Raw genomic sequence first — 25,125 nt, 5'->3', positions numbered from 1 at the left:
TGTGTATGTATGTTTATGTGTGAGTGTGTGAGTGTGTGTGTGTGTGTGTGTGTGTGTGTGTGTGTGTGAGAGAGAGAGAGAGAGAGAGAGAGAGAGAGAGAGGGTGTTTTACCAGGGAACATACTCAGGGCTTCATGCACTCAAGGTAAGCACTGTTTCTAAGCAAACTATTCAGTGATCTCAGGATTCCAAGGCCTCTATGCAAGCAAAGGCAACAAAGCTATGTGAGACCCGGAGTCTCCCACCCTCTCTCACTGCAAGCATTTAGCGTGGCTTGAAATTTTGACACAGTGAACTCCAATATGACATGTTTGATAAAAAAAATATGCTAAAACTACTTCCAATAATGGTTCTTTCACTAGCCTGCCCACTTGGCCTAGAGACACATACTAGCTAACATATGACTTGTCTCTCATCAGAGGCACTTCTATTTGTAATAGATGGTAAGTACCAAAGAGACCCACAACTGGTCAAGGTACAGAGATTCAAAGATTATAGAACACCCATCCCTAAATCAGACACCTATATTGTAACTTCCCTTCTCCTAGGGTTCATGGATCATTGCAGAAAGGGAGATAGAAAGAGTGTGACAACCTGAGGTTGTATCTTCTGGACACAGCAAAGCAGCTGCACAGAGGAACTCACAGCAGCTGTGACAGCATGCATAAGGCCTGTGCCATCTAAAGCCAGATGAACCCCAGCATAGAGAGAGGGGCTGGGCATGGGTTCCCACATTTAGTCAAGGAACTGTCTACAAGTAACAGCTGCTGGGAGATATACTGGGAAGGAAAGTATAGCTCCCATAAGTCACTGCCTTTCACAGAAGGCCACACGTCCAAGGACACAGGAGTAGCACAGACTGACTTCATTTGTGGGAGGAAAAAACCCACAAAGCTGGGAGGGTAAGGAAGTGGGTGTGAATCTAGGAGGAGTTGGAGGAGAGGTGACAATGGCATATATAATATTTGTGTGTGTGTGTGTGTGTGTGTGTGTGTGTGTGTGTGTGTGTATATTTCTGTATAGTATATACAAGTATGTAGTATATAATGTTATATATTGCAATATTTATGTTTACTATATATACATAAAGAACATATTTTTCTCAGAGAACATTTTTAATATTTAATCTCTCTCTATCCTTTTATACTGTTATCACTCAGAACTCACAGTATCATTTTTACCTTCCAATCCTTCAAAAACTCAACCAAACAAACTCCTAAATCATAACTTTAGTCACAGAAACATTCCCAAATAATTTTTAGGAATGGATGGATGAGCTACATATAAGCTGTGCACACCTTCACGGATGGCCCCACGGGTCTCACCACTCTCTTCTACAAGCACATTAACAACTGGCTCCAGGGCTCTGGTTCTCATAACACTCTGACTGGAAACTTTAGAAATGAAGATAAAGATAAACTTAAGCTCAAAGGTAGTAGTGATAGCGGCCCTACGCCCGGCTCCCCGTTTGCTTAGCACTTACATCATCTCCCAGCGTGCACCTGTCTCTAGCTAATGACGGCACATTTCACCATCGTCCCCAGTCCAACCTTGTGACAGAAAAGGGAGAAATGAGTAGTACCCCAAAGCAAAGATGAGGTAAGAGGCAGGCACACCAGGAATGTCAAAGGTGAGGCACAAGCCTGATTCTCCAAGCTAAGCAGCTACTCACAGCCCCACACTGGGCGAATACTTAAGGGCCACAGGATGATCTGCAGCACCTCAAAATGGCTCCTGAGAGAAGAGTGGTGAGATCCTAGCCTGGTTTCCCTTTTATTGAGCCCAAGACTTCTGGTGTTAGGTTTATCTCCTAGAAGACTCTAAAGCTGGCATACCCTATTGAGCCATGGTTCTTTGGATCAAGACATGCTGATCTGTCAAGGAGGGGATAACACTTTGAACGAAGTAAGGCTAGTGCTAACATCTAACTCTATTGTGTTAAATGCAGCTTTATAAAAAGCTACTAGCCTGTTGGGCACTGAGAGCACAGAAATAAAACAGCAAGTCTTCCTCTGGTGTACAGTGCTTAGCCAGGAACCCATGCTCCCGGCTGACCCTCTCCTCTCGCTTTGTAAGATCATTTCCCTCTCCACTTGCCCATCAGCATGAACAGTCTTTCCCTTCACTTCTTTGCTAAGCTCCCATGTTACTCTTCATTCCACATTACAAATCATCCTCCTGAAGAAAATGAGTCTATTTGAGGTCCGCATTTCCTCTTTTGTTTTTCTCTCTAGTCGGCCCTTCTTCCCCATCACCAAAACAGCTCTTGTAAGGTCACCAATGATCTCCTCACAGCCAAACTCCATGGAGATTCCTGTCCTCATCTCAGGGTCATGTCGGCAGCACTCTGGGAGAGCAATATCACTGCTTGTTTGGAACATAATTCACTTGGTATCCAAGGCCACATTTCCAGGGTCTTCTTTACACGAGATGGCCTCAAGTCTAGTCTCCTCAACTGAGAAACAATGAAGTATGACTGAGTTTAACCCCAAGACCTTTCAGCTTTGCTACACTCTCCAGCAAACCTCATACGAGATCAGAACCTTAAATATTTATATGCCAATGCTCCCAAAATGCCCTATCTCTACTTTCCTAATTCAAGTTTTATTTCTCCAATACCATGAAAATTCCCAATTTTGTGTTCTTTCCTTGATATTTATTACTAAGTGTAATAAATAAATGATAATTATAGTATTCTTTCAGACAAAAACAAAAAACAAAACCAACAACAAAAGAATCCACAGTCACCTTGACTTCTAGCTTTCCCTCCTATCTCATAACTAGAGTGGAAACACTACTGATCGAGTGCAGTCACTTCTCACGGTCACTGGCACCTACTACACATGGAGGGAGCTGCAGACTGGACTGCCACTGGCTCTGATCGTCCCGTACCTTTCCAGGTGCAGCTCATTTCCTTCTCAATACACTGTGATCAGATCATGACTTTTCTTGTTAAAAATCCTCAGTGTGGAAATTTACCTCCTTTACAGAGTAAGGTGACAGAAGAGGAACTGAGCAAGGAAACAAGGTATCCAGAACAGCTGCAAGCAGAAGGCCAAGGAAGGGAAGAGCACGCAGTGGTGAGGTCCCTGGAGCCAATAGGCAGGAGACAGATCCATGGGTCACAGAGACTCTCCTCCACAGTGTGAACAATATCTAACCTCTGCTAGATGTACAATACTCATCCACAGAAGTAGTAGATATCTGTTAAGTCATTTGGCTTTAAAAGGTGCCACAGGATTCCAAGAAAGTGGGAAAGAGAGTTGGAGAAATGATAAATGAAATTCAACCCCTTTATTCTTCATTCTCAACTTATGAAGGCAAACTATCTAGCAATAAACAAGCAACTATCTCTATCTACGAGTGCAAAATATTAGTCTATAGTTGAAATTGTAATCGAATGGTTTAAAGTGGTTAAATCTGATGGCCTGTGTATACGTATATATGTATATACACACATACGTATATTTGAAAAACCAGTAAAAGAAATAAAATGTCAGATTTAAAGAATTATAAGAACTCTTGTCCATATAAGGTAACAAAAAATAATGAGATATTTTTTAACACTTGGACTCATGTGAACTGCAAGTTAATTTAGACCACATACTATATTTTAGCTTTTGGCCCACTTTTAGTTTATATGATACATTTTTATTTTACCAACTATTTTAGACCAAATGTTTAAAAAAAAAAAAAAAAGCCTCTTGGACTGATGGTCCCTCCATATCCTTTCTCAGAAAGTCACTCCCACACTGATACAAATGGGTTTTATTGGCAAGGAGTTGGCTGACATAACTGAAGTTACGAAAAACAAAACAAAACAGAAACAAAAACAAAAACAAAAAAAACAACCAACAACTCTTGGTCCAAAGACCAAAATAAAATAAATTGAGTTTATCTGCAATAGGCTAAGGTATAAAACTAAAGTCAGAAAGAAACATGTGATAGAAATAGAATTTGCAATAGTGGGAAAGAAAAAGTGTTTGATGATCTCCAACTTCCAAGCCTACCATACCTCCTTGCTGAAAAACTATCTTACCAGCACATATCAATTATACAAACTCCTGGGTTTTACTGTGACACTCAAACCATGGGATGCTTGTACAGGGCCGTGCTTCTCTTTTCTCAGTGTCCATTTCTGCAGACATGCTGCTGAATCCAGCGCCCACTATCCAAGGAGTGAAAAGAACTCAGGCTGGAGAGCCAGCTCAACAGCAAAAGGACTGCCTAGATCATACAGGCCTCCTGTTCAAGCCCTAGAACCACAGAAACATTACAGGAGCGCACAGACAGCTCTCACTCATCTCTAAGGCACTGGCAATGCTGGTAACTACAGCTCAAGGACTCTGCTGTTAGCTGTCACTGATTCTCCTACGATCTATAAGCTAACCTGCCTGCCTTTGTGAAACTGAGCAAATATCGGTCTAAGGCATGTCTTTGTGTAATCCTGAAATTACAGACACACTATGAGGAGGAAAGCACACACACACACACAGTCACACAGTCACTCACACACACATACAGAATCACACAGTCACTCACACACACTCACACTCACACAGTCATAGTCACACATACACAGTCACACACATACACAGTCACACATACAGTCACACATACAGTCACACAGTCACACACACACACACACACACTCACTCATACATACCAGCATTGCTCACCCACATACCATGGCTATCTTTACTTGGTTTTGGTCACTCTGTTGTACTGTCGAAGATTATTTCTACAGCATTCCTTTCTGTAAGCTCTAAATGAGATGTTTAGATGCAGCCAAGTAAAGAGAATAATTTTAATTTTTTTAGTTAGTCCCTGATCAGACCTCTTCTTGGATAGATATAGAAAATTACCTGACCTATGACCATGAAAATGTTGGCTTCTGCCAACTGTCTTAATGGCACTGTCCCTAGCATTAGTCCTGAATATATGCATCCTCCTCTTTTTAAGTGAGAGCGTGTTGGCAATCGCTCCAGCTGACAAGACTTGAGTTTGGCAATTTCCTAGTGCTAAGCTTTTCTGCTCCACAGCAGCTGTCCCACGGTTTCCTTTGTTTTGGGGAATGACAGGTAGACATCTTGTGCTGAACACATTCCAGTCAGGTCTTTCTGCCTCAGCGGATCCTCCTTCCTGTCTGAGCACTGATCCCTTATCCACATATGAGCTTTCCTAGGAATTAGACTAGTGCCACTCAGAGAAGGTAAAGGCCAAGAACTAACTGGGAAAGGTGACTCTAACTTCATTTGGGGACATTGTAGTAGGAGTGATTCTTAAAACTGACAACCAATTAGTCTGAAGGTTTATGGAAAGTTCTTTTGCAAGAATATAAGCATATAGTTAGTCTTATTAGAATATCATACTCTAAAGACATTCTTAAAATGTATTACTTTTCCCCAAACCATGATTAGGGATGTCATCCAATTCTATCGATTTTAAAGCAAGGGAAAACCAGAGGCTGAAAGAGTAGACTTCCTTACTACATCAGTAAAGAAGAGTGGAGATCAACCTTAAGCTCTGTTATCAGGTCACTAATAATTACTGAAGAGGACAAGGTTAACAGAAAAGCCTTGTGATATTCCTCAAGACACTGGAGGTCCTAAAGACAGGACTCCCCAGAGCAAACTGGCTGATTAGAGCAGCTGACATGGCAGGACTTAATTTAGCCTGAGACTGTGCATTGATATACAAGGTGAAGGCACCCCATGTCAGTCTTTGTCCTTCACATGCATGTGTGCATACATGTACATGTGTCCCACATGTGGTACAACATGTTACATTCACACCACACACACATACATATACAGAAATAGCAAGGGAGAGGGAAGAGGAGTCTGTTTCCTCTGCGATGGTTGTTTCTTGGCTCTTCCACTGTTAGGACTGATGCCTGCACTCCTCTGGAAGTCTGAACATGAACCATCTACTCAGAGACCACCACTCCAGTACGTCTTCCCTCTCCAGTCATCAAGGACGTTTCTGCTTCTCCATGATTTCTCAAAGATTATGTCTGTGTGTGGGTGAAGCCCTGGCCAGCATCTCCCTGTGAGCCTCCTCCAGGCACACTACTGTGCCTTTCCTTAATCTTAGAGCAGACAGATCCATTCTCTTGGGACTGTAAGACAACATGGCTAGGTTGTCTTAAGCAATCAAGATCATGGTGAGTTTACAGCAGTAAAAACAAGCTAATATTGTTGTTAATTGAAACATTTTGGCTGAAAATCAAGTTCTTTTCTATCTTGCAGGATCCTGTTAACCTTCCAGATTCCTGGTCTGGCAGTGGTTCTGCTAGCAAGCTATTCTTCAAGAATAGCCCTGAGCCCTGTGTCCAGCCCTCACTTGTCTGTCCCTCAAGGCTCACCTTTTCATCCTAGCTCCTCCTTGGTTGCTTAGATGCTAACTCGTGTCCAGATACTTTTACTTCCATATTGTCATTCCTCTATGTCACTGGGCCTTGACTACTGTGAGCTTACATCAACTATCACTGCCCTTGAAGGGTTCTCGGGTGCTTTAACTCACCTTACAAGTGACTCACAGCAGCAGGCACTGTGCCAGGTGTGCAGTATGGCAATGCCTGCCCTGAACTTTGACCTTCCACAGGAAAAATCAAACAAGCATTACATGTGGCAGGTTTCCCAAGCATGGTACACAGCCATCCTGGCATTCACTTTTGGGTACTGGAGTTCCTCCCTATATGTGGCTGGATCTAACAGGCGATGAGAACTGGGCATCATGTCCACAGATTATGCTGTGGGAGTGCTTTCCTGTGCACACTCTCCACCTCCCTGCTGGCTGCTGTGGTCCCTCCATCTGCCAGCTTAGGTGGCACCCTATGGAGAGGCCCTAGAGAGGAACTAAAGGCAGCTTCCAGGTAGCAGCTAGCACCAACTGAGGCCCTGGGATCAGCAGCCCCAAGAGAGAACAGCATCCTGCCATCAGCCACACCAATGGGCTTACAATGAAACTCTTTCCAGTAGAGTGCTGAGATTAAGTGCTGGCTACCACATCTGCACAACCTAGGAGGGGCTGAGGTGCAGCTCTATCCAGATCCTAACACACACAGCCTATGACAGTAAACAGTCTCATGTTAAGATGCTGAGTTCTGGAGTGAATACTTTACACACTAACACATGATGAGATATTTAAAAGATGCCCTTAAAAAAAAAAAAAGAAAAAACAGCAGAGTAATTCTGGGGAAGAGAAAACAGAAGTAAGCTTTAAGAACAAGTATAATAAAGGATTATGTATGCATGTTTACAACAGCACAATCCGTAAAAGTCAAAGATAAAAACAAATGAAGGGTCTTGAATTAGTGACTAGAAAAACAAGACGTGGTATGTCTGTACAACGGAATATTCCTCAGCCATGAAAATGAATGAATTACATATACAACATCAACAGGTCTGAAGTACATCCTGTTAAGTGAAAGCACCCAGCCACAGCCATTAGGGATGTGTTGTGACCATCTACAGAATGTGCAGAATGAAAATCTACAGGAACCAAAAGAAGTTTAGAGGTCACCTAGGCTACACAAAGAAAAAAGCCTAATGATGACTGAACATGAATGCCCTTTCTGGAGGGCGACACCCATTGTAGGTCACGGCAGTGGTTGTAGAAATCAGCCAAGCAACTGATAAGCATAAACTCAAACAAGTAAAACATGTAAACTGATTACACATCATACCAGTCAGAATGTCTAAGATCAAAAATTCAGGTGACAGCAGATGCTGGTGAGGATGTGGAGAAAGAGGAACACTCTTTCATTCCTGGTGAGATTACAAGCTTGTACAACATCTCTGGAAATCAGTCTGGTGGTTCCTCAGAAAATTAAGTACTACCAGAAGATCCAGCAATACCTCTCCTGGGCATATACCCAGAAGATGTTCCAACTGGTAATAAGAACACATGATCCACTATGTTCATAGCAGCCTTATTTATAATAGCCAGAAGCTGGAAAGAACCCAGATGTCCCTCAACAGAGGAATGGATACAGAAAATGTGGTACATTTACACAATGGAGTACTACTCAGCTATTAAAAACAATGAATTTATGAAATTTTTGGGCAAATGGATGTATCTGGAGGATATCATCCTGAGTGAGGTAACTCAATCACAAAAGAAGTCACTTGATATGCACTCACTGATAAGTGGATATTAGCCCGGAAACTTAGAATACCCAAGATACAATTTGCAAAACACAAGAAAATCAAGAAGGAAGACCAACATGTGGATACTTCATTCTTCCTTAGAATAGGGAACAAAATACCCATGAAAGGAGTTACAGAGACAAAGTTTGGAGCCAAGACGAAAGGATGGACCATCCAAAGACTACCCCACCTGGGGATCCATCCCATAATCATCCACCAAACGCAGACACTATTGCATATGCCAGCAAGGTTTTGCTGAAAGGACCCTGATATAGCTATCTTGTGTGAGGCTATGCCAGTGCCTGGCAAATACAGAAGTGGATGCTCACAGTCAGCTATTGGATGGAACAATGGAGGAGCTAGAGAAAGTACCCAAGAAGCCAAAAGGGTCTGCAACCCTATAGGTGGAACAACAATATGAACTAACCAGTACCCCCAGAGCTCGTGTGTTTAGCTGCATATGTAGCAGAAGATGGCCTAGTTGGCCATCATTGGGAAGAGAGGCCCCTTGGTCTTACAAACTTTATATGCCCCAGTACAGGGGAATGCCAGGGCCAAGAAGTGGGAGTGGGTGGGTAGGGAAGCAGGGTGGGGGTAGGGTATAGGGGACTTTCGGGATAGCATTTGAAATGTAAATGAAGAAAATATCTAATAAAAAAATTAAAAAAAATCTAAAAAAAATTAAAAATTGGAACAGGATATCATTGAAAATATATTAGCTGAAATTTGAAGCTGGACTGGTACTCACCACTTCTAGAAAAAAAAAAGCCATCACAGACTCATGCAAAGTGAATCTGACAGGAGTGTGCCTGATGTGTCTGCATTACAGCAGAGGTGCAACAAAAGCAGAAGAGGAAGCAAGCAGAGCCTGAAGGAGAGCATAGAGTTCACGGTACCACTGGAGATTGCAGCTGAGCTGGCATGTGGGGTGGGGCAGGGGTACATGAAGTTTCCAGACAGAGAAGGGCTACAATCCACTTTATATTTCAAAATGATCACACAATGCAGAGGAAGTGCAAGAAGCAGCTACAGCTGCACATGGCAGCAATCCCTGTTACCACAGCACTCAGGAAAGAGGGATGGAAGGATCCTGAGTTTGAGGCCATCCTGGGCCATGCATGTAGCAACTTGTAGAGCACTCTGAGCTGAGGCCTTGCCTTTAAGAGAAGGGCTGGAGGAGTATGGAGGCTCCAGAGAACCGGCTGCACCCAGAGCAGCTTACACTTTTGTCTGACTGGGGCACAGGAAGTCTCTCCCTAAGTGAAGGTGGGCCACGTCAGCATCATAACTGTGGCCTGCCAGCCCCACCTGCATCAGGGCCTGCGTGGAGCTGGAGAGCACACACAGGCAGTCCTCAGGCAAGCTCCCTGACTTCTGAACATAGGAGACTGGGGATGAACCAAACTCTACACACTTCTCCTGTGATACTCTTTACAAATAATAAGCATGCTCATTATTAGTTCTCTTCAACCTCTGCATTATGAAAAGGCGCACACACAGATCACCCAGCCATCTGCGTGTGAGTGCACCTCACTCTGCACGATAGCCCTAGGCTCTTAGCTCTTCAATTCCATCACAGATAACGTAACTCTGCTACCCCTCAGCACTCACCCAGTTGTTTTTCTTTCCAGCATAAATTTCCATGTTCTCTCCATACTGAGGCTCTTCCAGGAGCGTCTGGTACTCAAACATGAGGCGCGAGCTCTCACGGAGGCGGCCGCACTGGAACTGGTGGTACTGCTGCACCAGCTCCTTCACCACGAGCAACAGGCACTCAGGGTTTGAAGGGTTCCAGGAGGCAAGGTTCTGCAGAGTCATAAACAAGGACCAATGAAAAGCAGTTTCATGCAAATCCCTCATCACAACTGCATTATCAGAGCAGCCGAAGGAGCAACAAAACCCAAGAGCAAAGACTACTCCTGACAGGCTGTGCCCACAGAGGCAGGTATTGCCAAAGTGAGAAATCAAAACTGCCCAGAAGACTGATTTTGATCCTGAACACAGAATTTGTTTTTTGATTCTTTTATAACCTTTGGTTTTTTAACAAGCAGCACCTAAATTCAGCATTCTATACTAAAGTAATTTAATTGTAGACTATGTACATCTGTAACACCACATGTAAATAAATACTCTGCAAACAACAGCATTATACAGAAATATAAACAGAATACTATTGACAAAACATAAAAATGGAGAAGATACAGGGGAAAATACATCTAGAAAATGCAGGATTTAGAGGAAAAAAAGAAGGAGTGAGGGAAGACCAAGTGTCTAGTAGTCAGGCTCACATCTGTCCATTCACTCTTGCCTTCCTTGACTATCTATCAGTGCTACCCACCAACACTTCTTCAGGATAACTGAAAACAGCACAATAAAAGGAGCCACAGATAGCATCTTAGTGTGGTCCTGGAAATACTCTGATAGCACAGATCCCTGAAGGATCCCCAGGGATTTTGCAGGCCCACTTGTAGGATCATCACACTAGAATACATTCCTTTAAAGACAACCTAAGCATAGCCCCTACCTGAAGAAACTGAACAAACAAAAGAATGCACTGGTGACAAGGAGGCTGATGCCCTTGGTGCCCATGGTTTTAACATTCAGAGATTCAACAACTGCAGATTAAAATAATTTAGAAAAAAGTGTGTTGGTACTAGACTGATATCTTTCCTTGTCCATTATTCTCTGCACAATAGAATACAACCATTTAGGCAGTATTTATATTAGAGATGATGTGCACAAATCACTACAAATACCACATCATTTTATACAAATTGTCGAGCAGCTGAAGATTCTGGGATCAATGGCATCTCTTGGCACTGATTTCCTATACACCCAGGACAATGGTTCTGTGTTCTTCTACATAGTCTAAGTGACAGGAACTTGATGGTGGGGAAGGAACAAGGTAGGCCTTCACTGATAGGAAGAATAGGACCAAGCAGATATTCCCAAAAAGAAGAACAAATGTTCCACCATTACACAATAAAGTAGGCATGGTGATTTGATTAGAAGAACAGAGTCGTGCATGGCAAAGCTCTTGGCCTTGACAGCCGAGATTCCTTTGAGCTATTCAAAACCTCATTCAAAATATTAACAGGATGTACAAACACAGGCCAGAACTTAAAATGGCCATTATGCCGACTGCTAGGTGTGTCCTTCCAAGATCAGTCACACTGACAAATAGGAAAGATAATGACTCGTTACTTCTTAATTGAGTATGCCTTCCCAGGCTGCCTGGAGTACTAGAGCAAAGGAAAAAGCTTTCGCCACCTCAATGTCTATTCCTTAAATCTTACCATTTTTATTCAGAGTTGGAACACGTCAAGCCCATGTCCACACAATAAGAAAACAATCATAAAAACATATTATCAGACAAACATCTCTGAATAATTGAAATTAATTTCAAACCATTCAACCTAATTGTTAAATCCACAGTATAGACATGCCAACCAACATATCCTTCCTGTTAAAACACAGCCTCCCAATACCTGGAAATGCCTCTGACCTTGACCATTCAAACACACTTAGCTGGAAACCACACCCATCCGTGCAGGTTTGGACATAAAATAGCTAAACATCTGTCTCTTATGACTATATGACTGCTTTTCTTTTATATATGTATATAACATATATATATGTTATATATAACCTTTAGTCTTTTCTTTTATATATGTATATATACATATATAATATATGTATATTTATATATATATATATGTTATATATAAAACCTTTAGTCTTAAGGTTCCTTAAGAGTAAGTCTACTAAAGACTAAGACATATTTTAAAAATAGTATCTAGCATATTAGACACTGGGCTTCCTAATCCTCTTGAGCAACAAATACAGAGGAATGCTCCAACTTTCATCAGGGCAGGAGGCAGCAGCATACATTTTCAGGACTCTCTATGAAAAAGGGAAATATTGCTGTGTTTCTACTCAGAAAGTTCTGCTCTGTTTTACTTTTATTAATGAAGCAAAGAAAACATCTGAAATGAAGATGGCCACAAACCAGAAGCAAAGATCATATAATATACTAACAACAACAACAACAACAACAAAAAAAAGGAAATCTAAAATGGATTCTAAAATGAGTAATAAAAAATACAATTGAAGAAAATGATCAACTACAGTCAATGAAAATAACCAAAGAATTAACTAACAGTTTGGAAGAGAAACTAAAATGCCTCAGATACGAGAGGTGGTCAAAGAGTACTGAACTAGTGGGGTGCAGACTATAAATGTCAACCTGCCCCCACGCCCCCAGTTTAGTTCACTAAAACAGTAGTGAAGCAGACCCACAGCCCATTTTATGGGAACGGTGACTCCCTGTCCCTGCTCCGGCTGCCTGAACATGAGGGCATTCCTGTTGAAGTGACCGTCAACCTTCCATGTTTGCTTCTTCCTAAATCCACTCCATTCACATCAGCAGCCCCCGGGTCTTCCTGTACTTCCTCTATGAGAAACGTAAGGAGCCAGAGCAGCTTTAGAGAGAGGCCTAGCTCATAGGCAGCTCAGGTGTTTCTCAAGACCATAGCACTCATCATACTGAAGCAAATCCACACTGAAAGGACATCAGTTATGGAAAGAGCTAGAAGCAATGGCCACAGGCCTGTGGCTTGGGGAAGATTAAATAGGGAGATAAACGCATGAGACTTAGAATCATCACTGTCTAATAGTAATGGGAATGACATCCCAGAGAAATTTCTCTTCTGCAAAAATAATTTTATGATAAAATTTGTCACTAAGAGGATGATATGGAGAATGAATTAGAAATATAACAACAGCAAAAAAAAAAAAAAAACCCTAATATTACCTAAAAACCTACAACAAAATCCTGGACATCAAAACCAAGGAACAACATATGAAAATATGAAGCCTTGTTAGTATTCAAAGAAGAGTGACTTTAAAACATTCAGAGTGACAGTCTCATCACCAGCATTGACGATCATGTGCCCTCCCCACACAGAGACTCAAGTCTCAGCCTCCTTGGGCACCCCGCAGATCTGCAGCTTTGCCACCCTGCACTTCCTGTCCTCTGGTGACACTAGCCCCAGAGCAGGCTCTAGCAGAACTAATTAGTGTGGCATTTTCTGAGAACAGAGGGACAGCTCCACATGTGTGTCTTACTCCCATGTGAGATTCTCATTTGTCTTTCCCCTTTTATAGCACTCACACAAGAGACTTGAGCCAATAATACTTATATTTTAAATTAGTGAATTAACCAGTAATACTGAGGGTATATTTAATGGGTACTTTAACACATGGGAGTGTAATACTCCACATAAAGACCATCTACGTACAAGAAACTTACTAGAAAAAAAATTAGCACTGGGCGTGGTGGCGCACACCTTTAATCCCAGCACTCGGGAGGCAGAGGCAGGCAGATTTCTGAGTTCGAGGCCAGCCTAGTCTACAAAGTGAGTTCCAGGACAGCCAGGGCTACACAGAGAAACTCTGTCTCGAAAAACAAAAACAAAAACAAAAACAAAAAAAAAGCAACTGATTTCTACAATTGAAAGCCATTTTGTAGGTTTTTAAAACCTGATCTCCATAGTCTCTAAAATTTCTGTGTATGTGTGAATATGTTTAGGTATAAATGCATTTACTACATACCATAAGGAAAGAAATATAAATTTTACAATACATGATAAACTATTTTCCATATTTCACTTTAATATTTGTCTGTGTGTGGTCCTGGGGACTGAACCCAGGGCTGGAGCATGCCAGACAACGAAGCTCTTTCCACCTCAACCTTGAGGAACCCAGTCTATTCCCATTTGCAGTTTGTGACACCAGACTTCAGTTACCTCTTCAAACAACTGAAACTTAGAAAGTTCAGAAGGAAAAAATCATATCCTCTAACCATAAATATGTATACTTTCACACTACCATTGAGCTTGTTACTGCTCCAATTCCAAGGCTCAAAGATCTCTTTGGGAATATTAGTGCAGCAGGCTCTAGTGGCATGCAGTGGTCACAGTGGCCTCAGGAAATGACCAATGACATTTTTCATTTCCAACAGAACAGAAACTGAACAAGCAGGAATGATTTAAATGTCAGCGGGGGGAACATATAAATGATAACAAAAATAGCCCTGCTCTTGGCTTATTTGCAACAGGACAATGTCAACAATGAAAATCTCTGTTAGACCTTAACATATAAATAATTCTTCAATACAAAGAAATGAAATGACATTAGCCATCTTTTCATAATCCCTTCCTACTTTTTAAAGCCAGCACAACCTGAGCATGGTGTGGATGACAAATTTAGGTCTACATACAGCAAGTCTGTTCCCTGCTCACATAACAATTTTCAAAATATTTACACAGTCATGGGACTAGCAAAACAAACAAACAAACTGCAGCAGACCTCAATGCTGTGATCACATCCTATGATGGCAACAGTGCTAGCTGACAGCTGATATCTGGGGCCTTTACTCTTAAGAAGATTCAAGGACTAAGAACAAAACAAAGCTCTTAAAGGGAAGAGGACACTGTGTGCTCTTGCAGCGCACTCACAGTGGCAAACATTGGCAAGGCAGGAACCTAAACAGGGCAGTAGCTCCACAAGCCCATGGCTCTATCTCAGATACTCTAATAGCTCTCACATGCAGGGCTTACTGAGTCTGCGGCTCAAGGCTATTACTGTGACATTTGAAGTTAAGTTTTGTTCTTTCAAAACCAGGTGGAGCTAATTAGAAAAATATGCAAATCTCTAAGATGTAAATAAACAGTTAAGTACACCAATGAAAAGTCACTTGAGAGATTGATATGAAGTAGCAAAAGTAGTCCCAGAAATGTAGCGAAGTTGAGTTTGAACACCTGCCTAAGAAGGATGGCCGTATGTAAGTGGAGTGTGCACTGGGAGGAGGAGGCAGCTCAGGGTCTGTTCAGTGGCTGCTGCCCAACCATGGCCAGTGTGAGAAGGGAGCACCCTGGACGTCCAAAGCCTGCCCATCCAGAGCTCTCCAAGGTTCTGATCTGCTTCTCACTCAACAACCAGCCTCCACATGTGTGTCTAACGCGTCTTCTAAAGGGGATTTTATTATTTTTGTGTATAATTGGTTTGTTCGCATGTATGTACTGCACCATGAGGGTGCCTGGTGCTTATGGCGGTCAGAAGAGGGAACTGGATTCCCTGAGACTGGAACTACAGCAGGTTGAGAGCCACCATGTGATGCTGAGAACAGAACCTGGGTTCTCTGCAAGAGCAACAAGTGCTCTTATCCACTGAGCCATTTCTCCAGACCCTAAAAGAAATTTTTAAAGTACTTGCAGATGGCACCCATCCATCCATCCATTCTCTGGCCTCAAAGCAAACTAGTAGGCAGCAAAGTCACCGGGCTGCTAGTGTAATATGACCCAGACTCTCGTGACAAATGGGAATGGGAATTAGTCAGTTAAGTTTGCTGGAAGTCGAAGGCAATGCCTAAGGGAAAACATACAAATATCCCAATAATGAAAGTAGCTTTTCCATGTAGTTTTGTGATAGTACTAGCAGATCCTGTAAAAGAGAGAACACGGCCGGGTGTGGTGGCGCACACCTTTAATCCCAGCACTTGAGAGGCAGAGGCAGGTGGATTTCTGAGTTCGAGGCCAGCCTGGTCTACAGAGTGAGTTCCAGGACAGACAGAGCTACACAGAAAAACCCTGTCTCAAAAAAGAGAGAGAGAGAGAGAGAGAGAGAGAGAGAGAGAGAGAACACGAAAAGAAGAACGCATAAGTCTGAACTTGAAATTCAGTCTCCTACCAGGTTTACCCACCTACCTGGTTAAGAAAAGCCACAAAGTACAAGGAGGGCTCTACAGTATCTTCAAATATCTACCACGAAATGATAAAATGATGTCTCAGTCCGGAGTTTCTCTCTCATCAAGCTTTTAGCCTAGGATAAATAATCAATAATGCTGGAACACTGGCTTAATTTCTTTGGTAGGCAAGCAAGCCTCAAGTCTAAAAAATGAGGAAGTACACCAAAGCTATAGCTGTTGCTTCACTTAGAAAATTAAAAACCCATATCGTCCGTCCTTGCCCATCAGAAGTTCCTGGACAGATTGTCTTTCTGTTTCTCTTTCAAAAGAGAGGGAGAAGGATACAGCTACACTCCACACTCAACTCCCAGTTCAGTGGGGTCTCCAGGATCACACAGCTCACTTCTGAGTTGTATTTCTTTCTTCAGAATTGATGGTAAACAGGAAGACATGAGGGTAAAGGATACAGAGGAAAGACATTTCAGAGAGCATCTCTTGATCCATCCTTCCTTCCTCTCATAAGCATTCTCAAATGGGACAGAAATGAAAAAGCAAGTATGTCCTCCAAAGAAAAGAGCCTTATCAGCATCCTAGCCGACAGAATGCAAACATCGTGTGACAACACATGGAAGAACACTAATTCTAACACACTAACCTTCCTGAATATGATACAAGCACCTTGCAATAGCAGACTGCACAGTAACTAAACCCTTTTCCTCTACAGATCTGACCTTTGCAACACAATTTTAAGGTGGTATCTTTAAAGTATATCTTTCAAGCACAAGATCTGGTCAAGATCAAAACCGTTTTATACCTGTTTTTCAAAGAAAATATGAATTAATATTGGTATTAAATTCAATGTCAAACAAAACACCAGTGTACAAAATGATTAACAAATCCTCAACATTGAAAAAAAATTGGTTTCTTGTTTGTTTGTTTGGTCTTTTTTGTTTGTTTTGTCTTGTTTTTTCACAGCACAGACTGGCGGACGCTCTGAGACAAGTGCTGCTGCCTTGCACCTGGCACTGACGTCACACACTGCCCAGTCCATGCTGCTCAGACCTGGTGGCAACCCTGCAAGGGCAGAAAGCAAGCTAGAAATGTTACTGCAGCCTCACTCCAAATGCTTTTCCTGGGGACGCACTGAATCTTCCAGGTTGCTCGAATATCATCCAGGGATGTGATTTTGAAGGAGACAGCTTGTTACTGTTTTTCCTGGCTGTACTACAAGAAACAACAGTGTGGGCTTGTTTTAAATTAATGTGTGCTTCTGTGTGTCTTTATAAGAAATTAACTGCAATCGTTCAGTTAAAGCAAACACTTTGTATTTCACTTTTCATTATAAAATGTCTTCAGAATTCTCTCAAACCTAGGAAGCTAAAAATTCTGCAATTTTAATTGCCAAGTTCCAGTTTGGGACAAATTCTTTAGATTACAATGAAATTTCAAGCTTAGTGACCCTGTGGGGCAATGAGTGTTTTATAAGTGAGAGAGTCCCTAACCTTTCTCATGGCCAGACAGTAATTCTCCTGGTCTCAGATGATGCTCCTGATAGTGTCCTGTCTTTCTGTCTCTTTCATAGAAACTTAGAGCAATGGCTAGCACAGAACAAGGCAGAAAGTGACAGCCTCAACCAGGCTGTTACTTGAAACTTAAGAAACATCTGCAAGCTGTGACACCTGGCTTCTGTCCTCTGTCCTCAATGACTTCCCTGGTTAGGCCAGGCCCCTGTGCTATAATGATTTATTCTAGTTGCTTTCAGCTTAGCAGAGCACCTCGGACTTCAGTCCAGACTTAAAGAATTTGCAGGTCCTTCTCTTACTCCAAATCCCAGGCAGAGACTTTCCAAGCCAACAGTGACCTAGTCACTCAATCTGTGTGCATATGAACAGGGAAAACTACCTAAAAGTAAGAAATATGGGCCCTTTGTAAAATACATATAACAGAAACATTTAGGTACTGCGTCCAGAATGAGAAAGCAATACAAAGCAGTAATTAACTAAAGCAGAAGACACAAGTACTGCACAGGCTGTAAGAGCTTTCAGCGTCTTCTTGTTCCTTAAAACTTTAGCCCTTTCTCATGCATGCATGTGATACACATACATACACTCAAGAACAGACAGGCACACATAAAATTAATTAATTTAAAAAATTCTAGCCCTTAGACCTTGATCCACATAATTACTATGACACACTCCTATAGTACATTTTAATCCACGGTTTGATATTCAACATCAGTGAACACTCACCCAAATTTCCTTAAGAAATCACCCCTCGCCATTCTCGGCCATGGGTCTGGAGTAGGAACTATCAGATAAACCTCTATAAGTGGAGACTCCTTAGCCCAAGAATTTCCTATGCAGCCAGTCTCTGGCAAACTAAAGCGATAAATGGCAACATGAGCTGACCTGCTGGGAACTGAAGGCCTGCCTTCTTCCCATGGTGGGGGAGTAGGCTGTGTTCACAGAAGCAGGGCATCGGAAGAGTAGTATGTGGTTGTGGAAATAAAGACCAACACAATGTGAAGCAAGCAGGCATGGGAGAGAAGGAGACTAGGGTCTTTAGTGACGTTATTTCAGCCACAAGACCAACATCAGTCCAACTGTGCACTTGCAGAGTTCTATAGGCCAATGGACTCTCTTTACTTTTTGAAGACAATTTGAAGCAAGTTTCTATTACAAAAAAAAAAAAAAAAAAGGACCAAAATAAAAGAAGGAAGAGGAGGAAAGAGAGTAGAACAGGTCCAGGGTGTGGGTGGAGGTGGGGAGATAGAGACCAAAACTGATCCTGCTATGTCACCTTCTCTAGGAGTGAAGGAGGAGGTACAGGAACTCTTAGCAAGCCACAAAGCCACATAACTACTGAAAAACCTTTAAGTACAGAGTCACTTTAAGGTACTGAATCTTTTTACAATCATGTGGGAGAAAACCTACAAAAAGAATGAATGTATTTTCACTAACCCTACAATAAACAAAAAAGAAAAAGTAAAAGTAGAAACAGACGGCCATACTTTTATAAAGTATGAGTCATTTAATGAACTTAAAACACATCTGCAGTAGGTATCTAAGATGCTCCCCGTCCTAGAGCTTTTCAAAGATGAAGACGCCATTTGTCTCAGTGAGTAATAAGGCAGCCTTCCAGAGAAACGAGCAGAGCCGCTAAGGCTGTAAGGAATGAACTGGCTGAGACCAGATAAGGACCCTTTGATCGTTGGCATGTAACTTGGGGCCATAGAGAACAATCTGCATCTGGCCTTTCTTGAGAACGGAGCTTGGTGCGGTGTTCATTGACTTCATGGTCCCTTACCCAGCAGATATTTTTACCTCTGCTCCACTTAACTAGAGCACATGCAGCACGTTCGAGCTGTCTGGTGGTGGTGTCACATGAGTGCTGGCTATATGCCAAGCTGGGAATGTGTGCCTTGGAGCAGAAAACCTTTATATCTTCTGCAAACAATCTCTCTCTCTCTGGAGACCTAAAATGGGCCCCACAGAGCAGCCACACTGACTGCACTCAAACCATATATCAACGTAGCAGTACATAGTGAACACTGTTTAATGAACTTTCGCTTCTTCAAACTTGTCATCCCTCTCCAATCCCCAAACCCAAACCTTACCAGTTCTTTCAACACTGTGGTGAACCTCACAATCAACCAAAGAAAGGCATTTGTTCCAGAGCTGTCATGAATAATTACACAGTTCCCCAGGCCAATGAACTGCTTCAGAAACCTTAGCCAGGTTTTCCCATTCCAAGGTACCAATATCTAATGCTAGTAACCCACTAACAAACAAACAAAATGGGATCTCTTTTCTCACAACCACCATTTCTTTTAAAAAAACAAACAAACAAAACAAAAAACAAAAAAACCAACTCTTCCAGGTTGCCCAAGCTAGTAATCATGGCAAGAAAAGTGGAGGCAGAAGAATTTGGTGATGAGGGCTAGCCTCTGCTACTCACCAAGACCCTGTCTCAAAACGAAACAACCAAGCAACAAAACAAAACAGGGATTATGGATATAGCTCAGTGGCAGAGCACCTACTTAGCATGCACCACAGGCACTGAGGTGTCAGGTAAAGGGACAATCTCTCAAAGAAGGTTGTCACTTCATAGTCTTCACTAACCAGACGATCCTGATCTCCTGAAGCAAGTATGACAGCCTTGGGTGTCTTCAGAACAATGTGGATGTATCTTTGAAAGGCAAGCTCATGGGTCCTATCATTGAAACATGGATTTAATAAGCCCAGATGATACTTACCCTTTGGGTATACAGAACTTATTCTGTATTCTGAACCATAGTCAGGCATTTCATAGCAAGGAAGAAAATTTAACCATCTTTATAACAATCTGACTTATTGTTTTACAATGATTCCTTAAACCCTCCTATGAGCCCCTCTGATGTCAGGATGGCTAGTCTCCCTTCTGGACTTTTCGACTACTTGTCCCACATGTTTCTCAGGAAGAGAATTTGTTTATAGAAAACGTGTCTCACAATCAAAGATTTCTAGCAAGTATTAACTCCTGGAATCCAGGGCTACCTAACCTAGAGCAGGGTGGGAAGTGGGTATGATATATTTCAATAATGTAGAGCCAGACAGAGTGGCATATACTTACAATCCCAATATATGGGAGGGAGAAGCAGGAACTCAGTTAAAGGTCAACCCTAACTATGTAGCAAGTTCAAGGCCAGCAATGGCCTACATTTGAGGTCCTGTCTTAGGGAAGGGAGAGCCAATTAATTCTACTCTTGGTAGTTTCTGCCTCTCCCACAGCTCTTTATTACCTGTTCCCCTCTTTTGCCTGGATATGGAATATCTTCTAGACCTCTCCTGAGGCCCGAGCATTCCTGGTTTAATATCATCCATGCCCCAGGAACAAAAGCACCAACTATGGTGTGATCATTCTTAAATTGGTCATATTTATTTGCATTTAATTTTAAATCATCATCTTTTTATTCAAATATTTTTGTGATGGCCCAAATAATATTAAGGAGTTACAGTACACTTCCAAATTGGCAGCTGTGTCCTACGGACATGCTTCCTTTTACCCGCACAGCATCTTTATTTGAAGATCTTTAGACAAGGCAGGCACACTTTGGCAGGTCACAGTCCCCACTAATTCTCACAGCACTGAATCACCTTCTTCACTCATCAGTGTGACTTGACTGGTCCCTTCAGATGCCTGAGTTTATAACCCCTGTGGTTAAGACTTTAGGACATTTCCTAAAGAGAACTATGGCTTAGTTCCTATCTTGGTTCCTTCATTTACATTACAGACAGTGAATGTTTATTAGTTTTGTGTTTGCAAAATACAGTAGAAAGAATAGTTGGACTTTCTTTGTGATTAACAGTGAAACAGAAAGCTTTTCTGTTCAATGAACCCAGCAATGTTCACTGTGAATGACTGATGGTCTGGGAAACGGTTATTAGATACTGCGTTCCTTCAATCAGACTATTTTTTAAAGAATCTGAGAACAGAGACAATATCCTACCCATCTCTCTGCAACTGCTGTATTAAACAGCATGGGTTTCACAATGTACACAATTAATTATTTTTCAAGGAAATGATCACCACAAATATAAGCTAAACTAGATATAGGAAAGGATTCAAGACATTTTTAGGGTCAGTAAAGATACTAAATTGCTTAAGCCAAGTTTATTTAGTGGTGGGCAAAAATTGACAAAAGAAAGCTGGGTAGCAATTTTGAAAATACAATATTGCAATATAACTAATTACAGTCACCAATTGTTAACTTTTTAGGCCATCTTAAAAACAGTATCTTTCAAGCTTTCAAAGATATGATTTCTTTTCCAAGGCTAGCACACATAAAATAAGGATGCAAAAAAAAAAAAAAAACCCATCAAAACAAAATGAAATACCATGGCTCAATAGCTGAGGCCTGAAGGGTACAAAACAGCAAGCACATTAAATCATTTTTTCAGCTCAAAAAAACTGCATGAGATGTTGGTCTTCCTGTTTTTCATAAACCTTATAATTGTGCTTCCAGAAAACTACCAAGCATCTGCCTCTATGTAGCTGATTCTTCATCTTGGAGCTCTCACAAGGAAACAGAGTACACGGTGCCAGGATCACTAGCTTCTCCAGCCAAAATCCCAAGTCTTGGAGCCAGTTTCCCCGTGGTAAATTCTGATGAAATTCCTTCCATTTGCAGCTTCCTTAGTGAGTGGTAATGGCTGCACATGTCACAAGTCAATATACATGTACATTTGTTTAACAATATATATTATATATTTTAACAGTACTATGTATATCAGTGCACCCAGGTAAACATGCATCTATATATATAGTCACACATAAACACACAGCTCCATAACAGTTCCTAGAAGTCTACTCATGTGATTCTCTGTAACTACCATCTCTTAATTGAGACAAAATTCTCTGGTAGCTAGCATTACTCTGGAACTCAGCACCAACCAGCTCTTCTATGCAATTACAGTATGATGAGAAGGCTGGCAAAAAATAATTTTAATGCTGAGCACAGTCCCTTAAGTGCTTCTGAATCATCAAAGAGAGATCAAATAGGTTCTATTTTAGGGTAAGGGGCATTTTATCAAAATTCAATTATGTTTTAAAACAATGTGATCCATATATATTTTATATAGTAAATTTTTATGAGTCTAAATATTTTATTAATTGGCTTAACCTTATTTCCTATCTTGTAATTTTATGTCTCTTATAATATGAATACATTAAATACATTATTAACAAAGACTGCAGATTAAGCCTAACTCATATTTTTCATCATAGTATCTAGTTCTTCAATTCTTCAACTGCCATCCTGTTGATTATCTAGATGTTGTTTAATGTAAACTGCATTTCAGACAATTCATATTTCTTGATGGGCTAAGGTCATTTATTATAAGACCATATGATACAGATAAATTTTTAAAATAGTGAGATCCTAGTGGTTAAGTAAATTGAACAGTGACAATAAATGACTAGGATACTGCACTTTTAAAATCTTTCTGTTGCTTCTGATAATTCTTATCTTCTACCTATACATGCTCACACAAGCGCATGCGTGCGCGCGCACACACACACATACACACACAAACAATTTTGCTACAAGTATTACTGCATATATTCTACGCAACTCCCTACATAATGACTAAGAATCTATGTCTCATATTGTTTGCAATAACTATTTCACATAACTCAAATCTCTGGTATGGGGAAAAGATGGTTAACTTTGTTTGTTTGTTTGTTTGTGATTTGAACCAAAAGACAGAAAATCAGGATATATAGACATTAAACAACTTATATGACATTCAAAGAAATGAATTAATGTGTTAAATTATGGCATGAAGGACATAATTAGCAAAAATCCGCTCTGTTGCAATTTTATAGGATGAATTATCTTGTTTCTTAAGCCATAAGTTGCAAAGAGAAGAAAAATGGAGAAACCATCTAAGTTAAAAAAGAAACTAGAGAAGAAAATGATCACAGGCCATAGATCTTGGTTCAGACAATTAGAAATCCTAGTAATGACAAGTTAATTGACGATCCAAGGCCAGGAAAGAAGTGGATGGGTAGACAAGATAAGAAGCCGAAGATGGGGCCATGCAGCTTCAGGGTACAACACTCCCTTCTTACATGTACGCCAAAATCTCCAAGGGAACAGGTCTCCTCATAGGAGGAAATCTGATAGGTAAAATTAGTTTTTGTTTTGCTTTAGTTTCTAAACACTATGCTTTGATTCCTGAACATGCCTAGCTGAACATTTATGAATATGACATAAAGCTAACAGTTAAAGGAACATCGTTACTAATCTTAATTCTCTAGTCTGACTAAAAATACTCTTAATTTGCCAAACTTTCGTTAATCATTAATCCCAAATTTTATAAACATTTCCCAGGGGATTATTTTCTTAAAAACTAAAACTTCCATAAGGTATGCTATAAAATAGCACAACACTTTTGATTATTATTTTAATTGCTATGAGCAAAAGGCCCATAAAAATACTAACAAAAAAGAGAAGGCGAAGGAAGGAAAGAGAGGCTGGTGTTCGCTAGGCTTGCTATAGGCATTCAGTCATTAGGCTAACAGTTAATGTCTCATATGGGGGACTCTGTTTTTACAAAAACTTTTATTTAGTAGTCTGTCTGTTTTACTTATTTATTTGTGAAGGATTATTTTGGGACAAGGTCTCATACAGCTCATATTTTCAAACTCTTGATCCCTAGCAATCTAAATATACACAGTCAGATGTCTGTGCTAGCCATTTTCTCTCTTGCTTATGATAGAACATTGATAACTTAATCTGAGCAGACTTTAATGAGTTTGGGGGACTGGGAATGGGATAGAAGACAAACAAATGGTTAACTTTAAAGTTTTAATAATAAATTAGTTTTAAATAATAATTAAACTTACTGGAACAAGTTTTACACTTTGAAAATAAAACTGCCAAAGGAGTTAGCCAAGGTAAGCCTCAGGTCAACACTGAAAGCATCTTTAAATTCACAAAATTAAATGTGTTTTAAAACATGCCTTTAAGCACGCAAATTATAACAGTAACTACTCTTGTCAATTATTTTTATTTAAATATAATATTTGTATTATATATATTATATTTAAATATATTATATTGTATTAAATAAATGAGATTCTTTAAGAATCGCATACATATGATATATATTGATAATACTGTCACCCCTTAACTCCTACCTTTCTCCAGATCCAATCTCTACTCCCTTCAGACTTCCAGTCCTATTCTTTTTTGTTTGTTTGTTTGTTTGTTTGTTTGCCTTCATAATACATTGAACCCAGTTTATGTTGCCCTTATATTCATACGGATGGGTCACCTGCCAGATCACAGGGGACCTACCAGGGACTCCATGCTTAATTGGTCTACCCAGAAGCTACCAACCACCCCTCAGCTAGTGATCCATGTTGGAGTGCTAATTGGCTTGATCTTGTGTAGGTGACAAGAGAGGCTGCTGCACTCCCTGACCTCTAACCTCCCTCCCTGACCTCTGGCTTACAATCTATGTGCCTTCTCTTCCTCAATTGTTCCAGAGCCTTGGAAAGAAGGGTATGATAAAGATGTTCCAATTATGGCTGAGCAAAGAAATTATTTTAAATCATGTGAAGGAGGACTCCTTTGATTTTAGAAACAGACTAAAGATGTATAAGTACCCTCTTTTTGAGACAACAGACAGGCTCTTATTAAGTTAGTGGGGTTTGCTTAGGACTCACTCTGCAGCCCAG

General features: G+C 40.8%; 1 protein-coding gene across 6 annotated transcripts in view; it reads right to left on the bottom strand.

Moving 5' to 3' along the window:
• Positions 1–25,125, bottom strand: part of Babam2 (BRISC and BRCA1 A complex member 2) — a 386,973-nt gene that overhangs the window by 254,514 nt on the left and 107,334 nt on the right. For 5 of the 6 annotated variants that reach the window (NM_144541.1, NM_181279.1, NM_181280.1 and 2 more), the window contains one exon: positions 9,765–9,959. The exons of the other annotated variant lie outside the window; for it this stretch is intronic. In NM_144541.1, the coding sequence (NP_653124.1) occupies positions 9,765–9,959 (195 nt within the window). The remainder of the gene's footprint in view (positions 1–9,764; positions 9,960–25,125) is intronic. 6 annotated transcript variants of the gene reach the window in all.

The sequence above is a fragment of the Mus musculus genome, chromosome 5, assembly GCF_000001635.26.
Source record: "Mus musculus strain C57BL/6J chromosome 5, GRCm38.p6 C57BL/6J".
In the NCBI taxonomy this organism is placed as follows: domain Eukaryota; kingdom Metazoa; phylum Chordata; class Mammalia; order Rodentia; family Muridae; genus Mus; species Mus musculus.
The sequence above is the reverse complement of the archived record's forward strand: the minus strand, read 5'-3'. Positions and strand labels throughout refer to the sequence as shown.